The 17,994-nt window shown below is 36.8% G+C and overlaps 2 protein-coding genes across 2 annotated transcripts; both read right to left on the minus strand.

Annotated features, from left to right (window-relative positions):
• Positions 1 to 452: 452 nt before the first annotated feature.
• LOC103998900 (RNA-binding protein L) lies at positions 453 to 9,129 on the minus strand. The gene is made up of 7 exons (XM_009420507.3): positions 8,546 to 9,129; positions 6,662 to 7,139; positions 2,884 to 2,939; positions 2,678 to 2,808; positions 2,485 to 2,581; positions 2,245 to 2,406; positions 453 to 802 (listed from the first exon to the last, which is right to left on the minus strand). The coding sequence occupies exons 1-7, from the start codon at positions 8,948 to 8,950 to the stop codon at positions 800 to 802; spliced, it is 1,332 nt and encodes a 443-aa protein (XP_009418782.2). The 5' UTR covers positions 8,951 to 9,129; the 3' UTR covers positions 453 to 799.
• Positions 9,130 to 12,974: 3,845 nt separating this feature from the next.
• Positions 12,975 to 17,458, minus strand: LOC135593757 (reactive Intermediate Deaminase A, chloroplastic-like). Its single transcript, XM_065084017.1, has 6 exons — positions 17,191 to 17,458; positions 16,003 to 16,118; positions 15,845 to 15,889; positions 14,189 to 14,262; positions 14,056 to 14,105; positions 12,975 to 13,372 (listed from the first exon to the last, which is right to left on the minus strand). The coding sequence occupies exons 1-6, from the start codon at positions 17,387 to 17,389 to the stop codon at positions 13,278 to 13,280; spliced, it is 579 nt and encodes a 192-aa protein (XP_064940089.1). The 5' UTR covers positions 17,390 to 17,458; the 3' UTR covers positions 12,975 to 13,277.
• Between the last annotated feature and the right edge of the window lie 536 nt (positions 17,459 to 17,994).

Raw genomic sequence — 17,994 nt, forward strand, 5'->3', positions numbered from 1 at the left:
TTCTCCCTTACATTATTCGAATCGAGGCACGTGATGTGCACGTGCATCTCAGACAAGTCCATTCTGGTCTTTCGAATGCTATACTCACGTGTAGAGCGTACACGCCCACACACCACTGGCCACGTAAATCCAACAACTCAAGCGTGACACTCGGAAGCACTCACTCTGAGGTGTCCACTACACATGCTCGATGTTTCTAAACTAAAAATATATATATTTTTTTATTTTTTCTTTAAATTTAAGAAGCATTAAGGATTGATTTATTTATGTTTTAATATTTTTTGCCTTTTGTAGGAAACATTGTATTCAAGAAGCTCGTGAGTCCATGGTTTATTATTCCCGTAATCATATATCCTAGAGGAGCAAATTTGAACCTTCACAAAAATATAAGAAGACAAAACATGCCTGTGGGAGAGAAATCCTCGTTGTGACATCAAGACAGCATAAGGTACTTAGAGTTCAATATCCACAAGCTCATCAAACAATGTAACCAAACATCAAGCAGAACAAAGATAGATGACTCCCCGATGTCATACCAGAGAGTCAACATGATGTTAGAAACTGGAATGACCAAGAAGCAATCCAGACTTAGACAAAGTAACATGACTCCAACAACTAACTTCAACTCTTCCAAGTTCACTCAGCACCAAAGAGAGGAATTACACTAGAGAAAGCTACAATGCATGATCAAGCCCGATATCTCCGTGATGACAACCTTTTCCAGCGGATGCACAGATTGAGCTTCATGTTCAGAAGCAACCATTTGCATTTGGCCATGCACCTTCTCAAGTCTGCAAAATCACTGCACACAGAGACATTGACATATTATTTTTTCTACTTAACATAATGAAGAAAGATACGAAATAAAAAGATCAAGAGTAAATTTAGAAACGGTGTGATCATATACAAAAGAGCATATGTCAAGCCCACATTCCATCTAAATATAGTTTTCTTTTTTTCGGTTGGCCTTCATCCAATGACACCGGTGCTGTCACAGCCCATAAGCCATGTCTGTGGACTTTGTCCTTTGGCATATGGCATTTTACTTCAGAAAGTTTCAGCTCCAAAATTAGAAGGACGTGTAAAAGTGATCACAAAGTGCCAATATAACATTCCAAACTTGATTTAGCTATATCACTTTGATGTTTCAACATGAACCTTTTTGCCAGCTTGCCAATCGCTAAAACATTGCCCACTACTAACAATAGAGTAACAAACTAATCACTTATAAAGGAAGGACCAGTATTTAGAAAATCTCCTATTTACCACTTACAACGTAATAGAGTAGTAACAAATTTGGCAAACTTTTGATTGTTTTACTATAAACAACATCAAACGGCTCAAAAAGTTCTTTTTTCCTCAGCCAAAAATGAAAGGGAACACAGGAAAGTGAATTAAATCAAGACTAAAAAGGCAGTCCAACAAGTCTCAATCCATCTATCTACAGAGATTTTCAGCATGAAAATGGAGAGAAGGTGATGCAACACAACTGATGAAGATCTCAGGTCAGTAACCATAGGCAAATAAAGGTTAGCACTGTTGGACAAACACTAGTGAGAAAGAGACATTGCATAAATGACTAGGAGTACATCGTATCTTTGAAACTAATTGAATCCATGCAGAGAGAGAGAGAAATGAATCTGCCAATGTGGCAAATGAAAAAAAACAATCAGTTAAAGCAACTTTAAGATGATAATTTGATCTATTTGATCTAATGAGATCCAATGGTTGAACAGAATTTAGTTTAAACTGGTTTAGTCAAACTGCAATAAGAACTGTACCAGAAGTTTGTCTCGGTTTTCTATTTTCTTAAATTCTTTGGATAGTTTTAGTCCTCAGTTTATGATTTAATGTTAAGAAACAGCACATTTCCACAATAAATTATCCAAATTGGCTTACAGATTCACACAGAAATTTGAATCTGAGGAATCAACCACAGAGAGAGCTGACACTAAACTTAATTTCAATGCAAGAACCACAATTACATAGTCCCATATATCAAATACCATGCACCTGAAAATTGACAAGCAAAATGGAAACAGGTAATTGTTACAAACTTCTGAATGAGCTAACTAATAAATTCAAAGTTGACTTGCCAGACTGAAGTTCAAGCTACTGTCTAAATTGTGCAATAAAACATTTCCAAAATAATTCAACAAGATGTACTAAAAGGCATTCCTGATGTCAAATTGTATCATAAAGAAAAAAAAATCAAATTTAATTAACATCACCAACAGCCCTTACCTGGGGTGGCTGCTGTGGCTGCTGCTGCTGATAGTTACCATATCCTGGATATGCTGCATAAGCATACATATTAGGATCTTGAGGAGGGGCATATCCATAGGCATCATAGCTTTGGGTGTAACCATAGTAGCCCCCATTCCACTGGTTGGGATCCTGCTGTGGCTGATAAAAAAGATTTTTTTTTTCTTTAGCAATAAAACAGGAGAAATAATTTCTTTTAAGAAGGTGAGCATATTCAACCTGTTTATTTGTAGGGCTGCGACCCCATGAGAGCCGGATGTTTTGTCCACCCAATGAGGTCCCATTTAATGTCCTTAAAGCCTCCTCGGCATTGGCCCTGAGAAAAATCATTTGAAAAGAATATATAAATGTAAAAGAATTCATCAATCTAACAGTGCCACTTTGATGAGGTATTTTCCAATTATGAGCTAACCTGTTAGCAAATTGCACAAACCCACAACGCTTGCCTACAGGTATCTTTACATAAACTATTTCTCCATATGGGCCAAAAACTTGCCGCAAATTATCATCTGTAACATTTGGATCCAGCCCACCAACAAATATCTGCAACCAGACAGCATATTTCAGAATCGTAGTGGCATCACTGCCCCTATACAAAAATCTTAACAAAGTACCCACAGTGGTATTATTTGGATCATTCTCAGACTCAGCACCCTGTGTAGTCTGGTAGGAAGCTGCAAATGACAACGTAGATAAATTCTTGGAGTGACGAGTCTTAAAAAGCACTATATTAAGAATGAACACAAAAAATTAATGCAAAGCTAATCTATCATAGACATCTTACAATATGCCACAAGCAATTTTATCCTTTTTTTGAAATTTATATGTGATCTCATATGAAAGTCTTGTTTGTCACATTATAAAACTTGTTTATTGATCTTCTTATGATCCTCTTGAGGATCAGCACTCAGCATCTACTAATCTGGATCAGCTAATCTGAACCAAGAAAATTACAAAAAGAAACCCTGAAAGACAGGATCAGTCAAGCCAGCATCAGATGGGACATCAGGAATCACAAAATTGGTCAATGCCAGCCTGACAACAACTGATACAATCAAGTAATCTAATCCAATCTAAATCATCCCAAATTCTGGCTCAATCCCTGTTCACCTAAACCTCAGTGTCGTGTTTTAAAGGCAATTTGCATTATTGGCCGAAATCCATTTTATAAATTAAAAATCCAATAAGCAATAACATAAGACAAGTACTTTTCAACAAATTATCTTGCATGGTCTATTTTGGAGAAACTTCTATACAAATATTAGCACAACCTCCAAATTGCAAACAGTGCTGGAATTGATTTGAAAGCTCAGGCATTGCTAATACAGAGTAAAAGAAAATGATTCAAAAGAAACTGAATAGCACTCTTTAATGTCAGACAAGACTTTCTTAACTGGCATGTGCAATCATTTGAACAGTCATTAGCATGTCCTATCACAACTTCATTATCCACTGCATATGAGCAAAATGCTATTCCACATATGAGAAGCCTAGTGCATAATCAGAGTTAATCATGGCTCCAGAGCAAATCATTTCCATGATTTAAACATCAAGGACCATGTTGAATAGAGCAATCCTATCATAGAAACCAAGCCACTCCCTATTTCCTCCAAATACCTAGCTTGACCAATCCCAATGTGTCCACTAAATCTCAATGGGATATCAGTAATCATATAATCATGCACAGACATGTCTGAATCTATTTTCAGATATCATGACTACACATCAATAGAACATAGGCATATGTGCAACTTTCTGTTGTTGGCTTACACCAAAATTTGTCACTGGTTTTATCAGTGGGGAGACCAAATGTTTCATAAAGCAACTAGTTTAAGAAATTCAAATCAATGACCACCGAAAAACAAAATTTAAGTTATCCAATCCAGCTAACAAGCTTGTCCAGGAATTGGACTAACAAAACCCAAAAATAAAGTATAATGCAACATATTAATCTTATTTGAACCATGTACATATAAGAATCAACTAAAATATATCAAATGCTGTAAACAAAAGAAACACTTGGGCATGAAAAGGCTAATGCACAAATAAAGATACATCAAGTAGTAGATTCCAAATAGTTAGGACATTATGGTTTTGATGTTGCTGTTGAAATACATGCATTCGTCCAAGGCCAAGACACATTTATACATGCACTATAAGTTGCATATCTGCAAAAGCAACAAAGTGAAAATTACAACAAATAAGTTAAGACTAAGACTAAAAAACCAAAAATTTGCACCTAATTGAAAGAAGTACAAAGGTTAATTCGAAAGAATGAATATGTTAAAATTGTAGTTTTATTACACCCACAGATGAAATATTGAATTTTATGTTAGCAGTTCTGTGTGTTTTTGACAATCACATCAAAGTTTGAGCTTATTCTACTAACATTAAAACCTACATAGAAATACATTAGTATTTGTCCCATTGGAATGGAAGAGAGGAGAAAGAAAGAAGCATTTGGTCTCAATGCCACATGCAAATCAATAGCAAGCAATACACTAGTTCTCTCTTCTATAAAATACGAGGAAAGAACTAAGCAAACAGGATTCACCCTTTTACATTATGTATGGAAGAATATCATAAATATATAACCCATTACCTTTGCAAGAAAAGGAATTTGGATAGTCTCCACACAAATTAATATCATGCAGTATCCTAATTCTCTCTTCTACAACATCTTGAGAGAGAGCCACATACATAGGATCCTTAACCATTATTTTGATAAAGATCTGGCAATCCTGGAAATGATTTCCATGTGTAAATTGATGTCATTATATTCATATACCCCAGAAGCAGCATGACATCAGTGAAGATCTAGGTTAAATAAGACGTTAAAGAAAACAAATCTATTTAGTCTTCATGATCTAATTTCAGCAAGATAAGCTTCAGATGAGAAAACCAAGAAGATCTCATTTGTCAAAAGGAATCAAAGAGATATGCTTGAGATATATTATTAATAATCATTAGTAAAGTACACAAAGCAAATGGTTTGAGATATAAAAGATATTAAACGTAAAGAACCAGAGGAGGATTTTCTTGATGAGATATAAAAGGAAAAGGTAAGACAACATATAACATAATTGGATATTAGTTACTTCAGTGGAAAAAAAACAGAAGACAGACAATGGAAAATATGAACAATGAAGTCTAGTGAGGAATAGAACAGTATGAGCTCATTGTCAAACTACTATTCTGGGAATCCACCAACATTAAGAAATAGTTCTCACCAAAAACAGTAAACATTTTGTCAATGCAAACCACCGCTACAAAGTGAAAGGCAGCTGCTTAAGAACTCAAACTCCAATAGTAAGATAAGAATCCAAGATAGCTTCAACGAACACCAGCAATGCCCACTCAAGATATTAACTCCATAAAACATTTATCAAAATAAATATTATTCACCAAGCTAACCTTGAGTTGAAAACATCAACATATGGCGTTTTGAAAGAGGAATTGATCTCAACAAATAACAACCAGTAGCATGATAAAGAAACTAGAGTCACCTAACCCAGATAGAACTAAGGAGACCATCAGGGCAGTAGAATGATGACCAGAATCATAAATTTTGGCACCTTGAAGAGGGAAAAATTAAAGAGGACTGCTGTTCTGCTTACAACAAAAATAGAAGGGAATATGAATATCTATAATAAAACATGAAGATAGTATCAGAATAGATTCGTATACGGTTCAACGGAAAGAATATAAACTGAAACAAAAAGCTTGATTTACAAGATGCTTGTAGTAACTGAATAAAGGCTCCAGCCAAATTACAAAGAGAATAAAAAATTGATGGTAATATGACTTGAATGAAAGGTGACAGATGCAAGAAACTGAAGGAACTATAATAAAGAGGCAATTAGGAGATTGAAAAGTGAGATTAAAGATAGCTTGTGTAAATTAAATGGAAGAAAAATGTAGCAAACAATGCCACAGAAAAAGGACTAACCAAATTATTACATAATCAAAACACTGACCTAAATTGGGCCACCACTATAGGTGATATGCATCTCTGCTGAATTCAATTCCAAGCCCTAAATGAAGATAGCATGGAATCCTGCTTTGAGACAACATGAGTTTTTATAAGTGTTCTTCACTGAAAACTATGTTTAAATGAGGCCAATTTCACAAAGGAAAGTACTGGAAGGAAATGACTTTGTACATCAAGGAAAGCAATGCCCTTGTCTCCAGGACTACAACTGGGAAATTAGAAAAACTGAGGATAAAATTTATCTGATTCCACTAAAATACTAAGCAATCAGCTGATATAACTAAAAATACAATATGAATCATCAGACAATTTAGTTAATATGATACCTGCAGAACTTCGTACAAACAGTTGATAAAATGAGCAAACATAATATTAAAATTACAGGAATATTATCTAGACACATACCATTCGCAGGATACTGCTGTTGGGCACCCAAAGTCTTCTTATTGGCTGCTGCTCCAATACGCATGGGTCTCGTTGAACAGTAAAGTCCGTTCATTTCAGTCATGGCTCTTGTTTGTTCATTTAGATCCCCAAATTTAACAAAGCCATAGCCTTTGGAACGCCCAGTCAATCTATCAGTAACAACTTTGGCACCCTTAACTGATGGGTAGTGGTTTTTGAATGTCTCTTGCAACAAATAGTCAGTGACATCTGCAGCCAAATCCCCAACAAAAATTGTATAATCGGCACCATCACCACGTTTCTCACCGGCTCCACAACTTGCCCAATTCAGTCTGAAAGCTTGTTCAGTGTTAGGCATCACTTGACCATTAAAAGTTTGAAGAACTCGATCTGCGGCGGCATGAGAGACAAATTCAATAAAACCATAACCTTCCGATTGCCCATTCAGCTTATTGCGGATAATTTTAACCGAAAGAACCTGCATCATTAGTTATATAAATGAGAAAAGACCAACACACTAAGTAGGTACCAACAGTGTCAAATCAATACAGAAAAGATGAGATCTAGAGGCATGTAAGAGTAACTAACTCAGAAAGTAAACAAAAATACTACAAACTTGAAGGAGAGAAACATTACACCAACTATATAGTTGAGCTCTAATGTTTCCAGAAGTATCAGAGGAAAAATATATGAGCTGCCTGAGAATGGAAAGGGTCGCTGATTTAATCACATTATTTTATATTAAAATTTAACAAGGAAACAGTCTGATAATTAAAGTGGATTGTGGTACCACTTCGAATATATTACATCAAACCTTACTCTAAAGAAACTATGCACAGGGTTAAATGTGCTCATAGCTACTGCACATGAGCATGTGTCACATATGAAGCCTAAGCTTCTAGAATGTAGGCTTGAGGCTAATGCAAACTCACGATATGTTATACAGATCCCTAAGTTCATAAACAATAATTTGGATTTCCATGTTCTTTCTACTTTTGATACTTTAAATTTGAACTAGCTACTGATGCATCTTTGGGGCACTGGTGTCAGTGTTTTGTAAATATATAAAGCTATTCAAGTACTTGCATCCACTTAGTGCTCTAGTTAGCAACTGGTCGAAAGCAACTATAATTTACAAGATCAACAATTTACTCATTGCAAAAGGAATAAACAAGCGATTACATTTGGAACATTTTGCTCTCAAGAATGGACAACTCAAGAAACATAAGTGGCTTTGAAATAAACAATAAGTTCTGATCATGAAAACCAATAGCCGAATTAACAAACTACTCATGCTAAAGAAAAAAAAAACCTTTATTTCTTAAACCTGACTGAATATGTAAACCATCAAAAGTCTTGCAAACCCCAAGCAACATGATGATCTAGTCACTGGACTCAGGTATCCCATTTTCAGCCAGAATAAGGAACTCTGATTCATAGCCCAGGCTTTGTAAGTTGCCGCACTTAACCTTTGTAAACCTGATCTAGTCAAAAGTCTATGTAAACCATCAAAAGTCTTGCAAACCCCAAGCAACATGATGATCTAGTCACTGGACTCAGGTATCCCATTTTCAGCCAGAATAAGGAACTCTGATTCATAGCCCAGGCTTTGTAAGTTGCCGCACTTAACCTTTGTAAACCTGATCTTAGTTTTCTACAATTTAGAATTTTATTACTTCGAAACAAACATAAATTGAATAATGGATGCTATATCAGCATCAGGAAGGAACTTGTTCACCCTTCCTTTTGTACAGGCAATGAATCAAACATGCCATCGAACTGGTGACTAACACCAAAAACCAAATTAGGAGCTACCAACTGAAACTATAGAAACACAGAATCAAGAAAAAAACATAATCTTATTTAATAGGAAAAGAGAGAGACCTCTCCAGTGTGAACGAAGCAGCTGTAGAGATAGTTCTCGTCCATCCAGTACTGCAAGTCACCGACCCAGAGCGTGCGGATCTCATCAGCCGACGCCGGCTGTGGCACCATAGCCTGGGCCGGGGCAGGCGCAGGTGCCGCCTGGTACTGCATCTGGGGAGGTGGCACCTGCGCCGGAGCCTGGTACTGCGGCTGAGGCTGCGGCACGGCCTGGGGGACCGGCGGGGGCACCTGGGAGGGCTGCTGGTTCCACATCGGCGGCGCCGGGGCGGCCTGGTAGTACTGCTGCTGCGGGGGAGGAGGCGGTGGCATCATCATCCACTGCTGCGGCTGCTGCTGCTGGTCCATCTGGGGGGGCGGCACCATCGGAGGGGGTTGCACCATCCCGCCGGCAGGCTGCATCATCTTGGAAGCAAAAAGAGCGTCAAAAATAATCAAACTCCGACGCTGAGATCGAGAGATACAAGGATAAGTGGCGATCCAAGACGATCGAACCAACTTGGATAAGCCCTAACCCTAGGAAAAGGGGAGAGATTGGGGGCTAAAAAGGAGAGGGATGGGTTGAGAGAAGTAGAGAGAGGACCAAAAGAGAGCCCGTGAGAAGCGGCGAGGTGAGATGTATACACACAAAACAAGATAGGAATACTTGTCTGCGATTTTTACCAGTCTCACGATTGGGTCAAAATTTGGGGCCCACTTCTAACCCTGACGACACCCGAAAGAGGGTAGAAACGACGGGTACGAAGAGCGTTTCCGAGACTAAGAGAAGAGGTACACCCGTGCGCGTGTCCGCATAAATGGTCCGTGCGCTTCACTCCATGTCATCATGGGCTGGGCCTCTTTGCACGAAGATTGATGCATGGAGTGTCATCTGACCCACTTCAATTTGATTCAGCGATCCTTTAATCGAGCTTGTGACCAATTCATCTCAAATCTTAATCCAATCCATCTCCAAATAAGTCAACTTCCAGTCAAGAATCAATTATTACAAGTTTGCAAGTGATCACAGTAGTTCTTAAAAAGCATGCTGTAGTGGGTTTCTGTTGCTGATAAGGTCTCAATTAAGTTTGCATTATGTTTCAGATTTTAATTTTCATCAAGATGACTCAGTGATAGTCCTGTGAATCTTCTTCTAACCTACAACTTGCTTCTTGTTTCTTCTCCTGCATGATTTGTTTGGAGCTCCTGCTTGCACACTGACATGGAGGGTTGAGAGTAAACTGTCATCATAGAACACAAAATACAAGCAGAACAGAAGCATTACATGCAGTCTTAATTACAAACCTCGAGAAACAGTCGTCTCTCAGTTTAATTCAGAGAATAGCATGCTGTTTTATGTCCATTGCAGTATGCATGTGTTTCTTGTAAGGTATGCAATATCGTACAGTACCATTGTTTCGAGATTGGCTCGATATGATATGATACTGGTATACTGAGCGGTACATCAGGACATACCGAGCGATACACCAGGATGTACCGAGTACTATAGCATTATAGTACTCCTATAGTATAACACCGTAGCACTGTAATGTTATTATAGTGTAATACTGTAGCACTGTAGCGGTACCGAACGATCCGCGTACCGGTATACGTCAGACCAGTATGTACTGCCCGTATCGGGCGGTACCATTCGATATTGCATACCATGGTTTCTTGTACTGCTTTGTCGGGTTATCAGTGCATCTCTTTTTAGTTTAACTGGAAGAGAAAACATCCCAAGGTGATGGAGGGTTTGGCAGATTTCAAGAGCACAGAAAAACAAGAGGCAGCATGCTTGATGATGTGGTAAGTTCATTTGATGATTTCAGTTTTTATGACAGAATCGATTCAAGCAGCTTATGATCTGATTCTAAAGTTACTCTCGAACATCATTTCCAAAGAAGAGGATGAATGCACTTTGAAGCTGCAAACCTGAGATTCTTGTAGCATTTCATTGCATCAAAGAACATTTCCTTATTACAGCAACGAAGTAGTTGTCAAGTGAGTGTCTAATTGGTCACACGAAGAGCCTAAATTGCCTCATGACCTGCCTGTGTACACAGCCTAGCTCTGGAGATGAACACTCTCAACCTCTTCAGCCTGAGTCCAATCCTTCGCTTCAATCTGCACACCTTGAGCTTAGAAGATGATCTCCTCCTCTGTTCACTCTCGGCTTCTTCCAATACCTTACATATCAGGAACCTTGCTTTCAGGTGTCGCCTTTCTTCGGGGTCTTCGTTATCGATCCTCGAATAAGACTGGAGTCTCCTCAGGAATCCCATTTGAGGAGAGAACTGCAGAGGGAAGATTATGAGGACTATAATTGTGAACAAGCTTCTGCACTTATGGAGTTATATATAGACAACCACAAAGCTCATCATCTTCAGCTCAAGTAGCTGAGATATGATGAACCAACCAAGACCAGAAAGATAGAGATGAGAAAAATGTAAATGGTGTGATGCAATTTTCCAAAAGAAAAATGATGTGAAGGACAAGGCATGCAAGTATGCGTCAGTTAATCTACATGAAGTCAACCAAGTTTTGAATAGGATATAGATTTTTGGGTTGGGGCAGCACTCCCTGAGACATGCCTACACTGCATGCATGTTTGCGAGGGGAGGATGACATTGTTTTTGACAACCTCACAGTGTCAAAGAGTCAGCTCAGTATAATACTAGTTATTCACAGACTGGCATGCCAACTTAGGGAAGGTCATAACATACATTAACATATACTCAATAATGCATAGTTCATTATTTCCACTAGTGTTCTTGTAGTAACTCAGTGGAGCAGGCTGATGCAGCACAGTTGGCAACTTATTTCTTGGTAGTTGTAGGGGTTGAGGCTGTGACTGGGGATAAGTTGTTGTTTATTTGATGATTGGCTTTTTCTCATGCATGAATCTGCAACAGGAAACTAAGAATAATAATTCATGCAGCACTTATCTGAAGAGGTTTTATGTGGTGTGTGTGACTGAAGTAGCAGTTTTCATAATAGAAGAGTTCATGTGGTTGATAAGGATTCATGAATTAGTAGTCCAAGTTGATGGTGAAGAAGACTATGAACTAAGCTTTCTCTGAGAAGTCACAAGCTACATTATAGAAGGGAAAACAGAACATATATTGTAAGAAATAGAAGTAATAAGCAAAGTTAGAGGATCCAAAATGGAACAAGTCTGTCAAAAAATAATAGAAGCAAAAGACATGAAGGATACCATTAATTTCCAGGTGCACAATCTTTCTTTTCAACCATTTTTGTTTTATTTTTCTGTGTATGTGCTTTCAGCCACTTCTTTTCATGGGTCCACAAATTTGAGCAATGAAGTTATATTTTTCAGATTTTTTTTCCATTATATCGAACTGTATACGAGTCATTTTCATATGGACTTCAACCAAAAACCGATAAATTATGCAGCAGAAAGAGAAACAAAGATCAATAATCATGATAAAGGAGAGAAAGAAAAGAGTACTAAGATGTTCTTTGGTAACATATTTCATGATCATAACTACACAAGGGAGGGAATATGAAGAAGATTAACTGCTAAGAAGACTGATAAGCATTTTCTGCAAGATCATGTGAAATTAAGGAGCATAATCACAGTGCTTAATTTGGAGATTTGGGTTTAAATCATCGTTTTCAAGGATCAATGACAATATGTTAAAGAGTCTTGGAAGCCTGAAACCAAGCATTGTTCAGCAACAAAGCAAATGACACTCATCACACAGGAGACCAAAATCTCAAAAACGGCTGCAGCTATTAGAGACATGCAAGTATGTAAATGGAAGTATCAAAGGATGTGAGAGAGAGAGAGAGAGAGAGAGGATGAAGGCATAGTTGTTCTAGCAAATGGAAACATCAAGCATTTACTTCCAAATTTTGGCCACCAAAGGTCGGCAGAAGACTAAGGTAGAATACAGTATAATAAGCAGCACCAATCTGTCATAATCTTTATTACATGTCTGAATGATGAAGGTTGTAAGAGTGCATGCTGATTACGCCACTTACACCACAAGTCAGCATCTGAGTAATTTTGAATCCACTCTGACACCATCATCACACCAAACACCCTCCTCTTGTTTTCTTGACATTGTTGGGGTGTCTCTCCTAAACCATTCTAGCTAAACCTACATCTCTTTAAAGTTTACACCATGGCCCTATAAAATGGCCACACAGAGAATGATAATGGTTGAAACACAGCATGTTGGAGGCAACAGAGAACAAATGAATTAAATTAACATGACATGTTGAAGGATAAGCTTTTAGAGCACATTCTAGGGTGCTCACAGAAGAACACGACAATTTCCTTGGTGCAATTGAGGTGTCCCTTAAGGGCATTCTTCCATGCCAAACACATCATGATTGACTACTCCCGGCAATCAGGCTTAACATCTTCCATGCTGAAACGATCACCAGTGTCTTTCTTAATGATGGTCAGTTCAACAGCTTAAAGTAAACAAAACATCAACAGGCTGATTTAACCAACTAAATGATCACTTCCACAAATATTGTATGCTTCTCGAAAGATACACCAACTTAATATGTAAGCATCCAGAAAAGGATGATACTGAAATTGAGATAGGTTTTTGGGTTGGCTTGAAAGTAAAAGTTTGACTTTATCAAAGAACAGTCCCAACAATCCTCACTAATTAGAAGCAGCAAACTGTTCAGAAACATCATAACAAGGACTTAAACTGGGTGTGATTCCCTAGACCGTACTAGAGTTAGATCAGGAAAACATGATTTCAAGGCAGCATTAGAGGGCAGCAATACACTCAATCTCAATCCTAGCATTCATCGGCAATGCTGCTACTTGGTAAGTGGAACGTGACGGTGCAGGAGATGGAAAATCTGCAAGAGAATGGAATATAAGATTGAACAAGTTTCTCTGTCCAAAAGAAAGAATATGAATAAGAGCAAAATATGCAATACATCATTGCTTCGTGACATTATACAAGCAAGAAAAGGAAAAAGAAAGAGAAGAATATCTACTGTGTTTTTATCATAACCAGGGAAATACATTTTTAAACCTTATTTGCCTTTTTCAGCAGATGTTCAATAATTTACTGGTGATGGCATCATAATAGCTTGAAACAACTTAGTGTAGGATTTGTTCAAGAACATGGAAGATGTACAATAACTTACTGGTGATGGCATCATAATCTTCCAATATACATATGTATTGATGAAACATGCTAAACCGGCAAAGTAATATATGATTGTCAAAAAAAAAAGTAAATTGATAACGGTTAACATGATACTAGCAGAAATGCTATTGCAACCACTTCAAGACTTCACTAGCATAAACAGGAATAACTATTGTGAAAGGAATCAGATGGTTTAGCAAAAAAGGAGATTCTTTACTTAATCCAATGCCAAAGGAAAATTGTGATTTTATCATGATAATTTGTGGATAACAGATCACGCAGAACAACTTGAAATGGAGTACAAAATAATAAATCTGGAACAAAGTCCCATGAATTTAATGAAAAATAATCCATGCAAAAGACAGCTATAGGCCATCAGAAACTCACATTTTGCATATATCTCATTTACTTTCTTGAAATCCTGTAGGTCTGCTAACCTGCAAGTACAAAGATTACAGGATCAAAAGATGATATCACAAACTTTCATCAATCAAGTTGATAAAAAGAATCCATTTCAGACATGATAGTTGTCTTGACAACAGAAGCATAGGTGGCACCGCTTGCTTTCAGTATCTCCCCCATGTTCTTTAGAACCTGCAATTTGATAGACATTTAAAAGCACAGAAGATAGGAGATGAAACTGTTTTAAGTGGAACCACAAAAGCATACCATAATCTGCAGAAAATGACTTATCTTAATTTTTTTTTCAGAATCCAGATAAAGTAGGTTTAGTAGAATGCAGTACATTTATATACAGCAATCAACCAAAATGCCAGTCAAGTTCCAAAGATATTTTTCCAAAATAAGAAAAGATGGAACAGTTTGCTTACAAAGAAGATCCACAATTGAGATACCAGGTATAGAATGCGAAAGTCACATCATGATATATGAATGGTATAAATGATTATGTAACCAGCCATAGGCCTTCAGAGTATCAGAAAGTATTTTCACCATCCATTAAGCAGAGACATCAACATCTAAAGGAAATAATTTTCAGGTGAAAATTCAATTAAGCAGCAATCTCAACTAAAATTTTCTTCTCCCTAACCATCAAGCAGAGACATCAACATCTAAAGGAAATAATTTTCAGGTGAAAATTCAATTAAGCTGCAATCTCAACTAAAATTTTCTTCTCATTATTTAACCATCTTTATCTGCTCATTATTAAGAATGAAATTGGAAAATGATAATTGACAATCTATATATTTCTATTCATGTCTAACTCTAAAACATGATAGAAGTCTGAGAAAAACAATCTGTCAAATGACAAGTGTGAAAGGCTTTTTCTCCTCTTGAAAATTAACATAAAAATACCTGCACTTAACACCCCATTTTAGAATTATATAATATGACCAAGATGATATATGATCAACGAACACAAAGATAAGCTGCATAGCTCAGCAGTCTACCATATTCATAAAGTGATAAGCAGGATTGAATGTCAGTAAATCATATTCGAATTAAGAAAACTCCAAAGTAAAACTTATCCACTTGATTAAGCTAATAGAAATATTTTTTTAGGATATAAAGATCTCCAAAAAAAATTGAGAAAAAAAGAAAAATGAATTGAAGGAGGCCAAACTAAGGGCATGTGAGAATCAAACAAACAAATCTGTTTTACAATAATGACAAGAAAGATTCAATCGGACAAAAGTCTGCTAAGTAAATTACTGAACTACTATAAGATGTCAACAAGTGGAATAAATGCCATTATGGAAAGAAAAATTCAGATGAAATAGATTGATACTTGAGTGTTTCATCATAAAGCAATGAAGCACAGACACTTTAAAATGCTTGTGTCTGTATCAGATTCTCACATTTGTAGGATACTTTCCGACACATTTTAGGTATGTCAAAATACATAAGGACTCTTCTACCGTTGACACATCTTAATATACCATATATAGGATGCTTATATCATCTATCCTCAGATAGAAATTCCAAATACATATCAAATTCATAACCAAAGAATCAAATTTTTTTTTTAATTAGAAATATGCCCCCAACCAGATATGAAAAAACTAAGTGTAGTTTATACAAAACCACAATTTACTGTCGTATGATAATAGGAGAATGTTTCCAACATTGCACAAAAGATATCAACAGCTTTCTCTATTTTAACAAAAAGTTGCTGCTAGTAAACTCCAAATTGTTACTTCATCATAAATTAAATTACCTGTTCTGTTTGCTCCTCAATGTGCTCAGAAACAAACTTTCCTGTCTGCAAAAAGAGGGGCAAATGATTATGACAGGAATAAGTACTGATGAAGAAATGTTGCATGTGAGCCAATATGAACAAGAACTGAGGGTTAACAAATAGTAATTATAGCAAACCTCAGGAACAAGACCAAGAACACCAGAAACAAAAACAAGGTTGTTGGCTTTGATAGCTTGAGAATATGGTCCCAATGCTGCAGGTGCATTTTCTGTCTGAACAGCTTCCTTTTTAACTAATATAAAGAATTAAATCATCTTTAGTACTTCCCAAAATTAATCACACCAAGTTCACATGAATAATTACAGAGTGCTGAAAAGAAAATAAAGATGTTGCTAATATAATAGAAAATTTCATGTCAACAACATGCAAGAAAAATATCTGGCATGATTAATGGAACAACGAACTAATCACGCAGAATATATGAATTATTTCTCTTGGTTTTAGAACATAAGTACTTGTGATGTGACGAGGTTCAAAATGACAAACAAAACACAACATTTGATTCTTGTTTTCTCACTTATAGCATTATTTTCAGATTCATTTGACATTACTGGAAGGTTGCACTGAAATATGTTTCCTTGGATATTTCTTGTCAAAAATTTGGTTGAAAACAAAAAAAATGAACATCTTGATTCCAAAAACAATTTTTGCGACATGAGATTTCAGAATCATTACATCCATGATGATATTTACTTTTATATTCAATTAACGAAAAAAATTATGGATTAGACCTTTTCTTAGCTGAATGTACAGATACCACCAAATTTCTAATGTCATGAGACTACTCCAGAAGATAAAATAGCACATAAAGGAAATAGAAGGGAAAGAACAAAAAGAAAAAAAACTAAGTTCACTATGATTAGTAATGAAGGCAAGAACTCAAATTTACTAGATAAAGTAGCCAGCAAGAACCTATTTTTACCAGGTGAAGTAGCTAGATTAACTACATTTAACATTTGGAGCCCACAGTGGTTTTAGAAAATATATTGTTGTGCATGAAGATGGTCTAAGGTCGGATGTCAACTCAAAGTAACATATAAAGCACCTCTGGTCCATATTTCCACTTTAACATATTTGAGTTGGTCTTAGTACGTTTCTCCATTTAGAGATGTCAGTGAACGATCACAAATCGAAACATACAATCATCCCATATGAACTATTACTATCAAGATACCATTTTTTATGTCAAAATGGGCGACTGAGATCCAAGTATGCTAAAAAACATCAATGCATGTGAAAAAATAGCAAGAAAAGACTACGAGAGAAATGAAATGGGGGTAAGAAGAGACGGAGAGGACACTAACCGCCGGCAGCGGCGGGCGAGGTGGAGGCAGAAGCGGAGATGGAGGCGAAGAAGGGCTTGGACGGGGGACAGGACCAGAGGCGGGAGACGGCGACAGAGGCGCAGCATAGCCCTGCGGCGATCGGCGTACTCGCACGGGCACGCAGCCCCCGGAAGTCGATCACCGGCGATCCAGCGGACCTTACAACGCTAAACGCCATCTCCGTCCTCTCCGATCCCGCACCATTCCAACACAACTAGGGTTAGACCGGCCTCGGGGTCCGGCTCACCTGTCTCAGCCGAGATACCATACTCAAGATGAGAGTTTGTCATTGGTTGCATTTCCGGGGCCCACAATTAATGCATTCGAACGCTATCACTCATCACATATAAATAAAAATAAAAATAAAAATATAAAACTTAAAATTAAAAAATAAAATAAAATGTGAGAAAAATTTATGGTACGAATGAAAAGTTACTAAGAACTAAAAAGATGATCGAACAAATTTAATGTGTCAGGAAATAAAATGTAGAATCACTTCAAATTTAATTCATATGCACATATAAACAGAAACTCGATTATAAATACAATAAATAACAATGAATATTTTAAATCCACTTAAAATAATTATAGATGTCATAGGTTTCTCATGAAATAAATTAGACACTTGAATTTCTTGGTATACCGTGGACTTTGTCGAAGATTAGATTTTAGTTATTGTACTTTTGTACTCTCATGGACTCCATTAAAAATTTAAGAACTTACAATGAAATTATAGATATGAGAAGATCTATACATCTCGGACATATTTGCCCTTGCGCCTTT

Source organism: Musa acuminata, chromosome BXJ1-9, assembly GCF_036884655.1.
Source record: "Musa acuminata AAA Group cultivar baxijiao chromosome BXJ1-9, Cavendish_Baxijiao_AAA, whole genome shotgun sequence".
In the NCBI taxonomy this organism is placed as follows: Eukaryota; Viridiplantae; Streptophyta; class Magnoliopsida; order Zingiberales; family Musaceae; genus Musa; species Musa acuminata.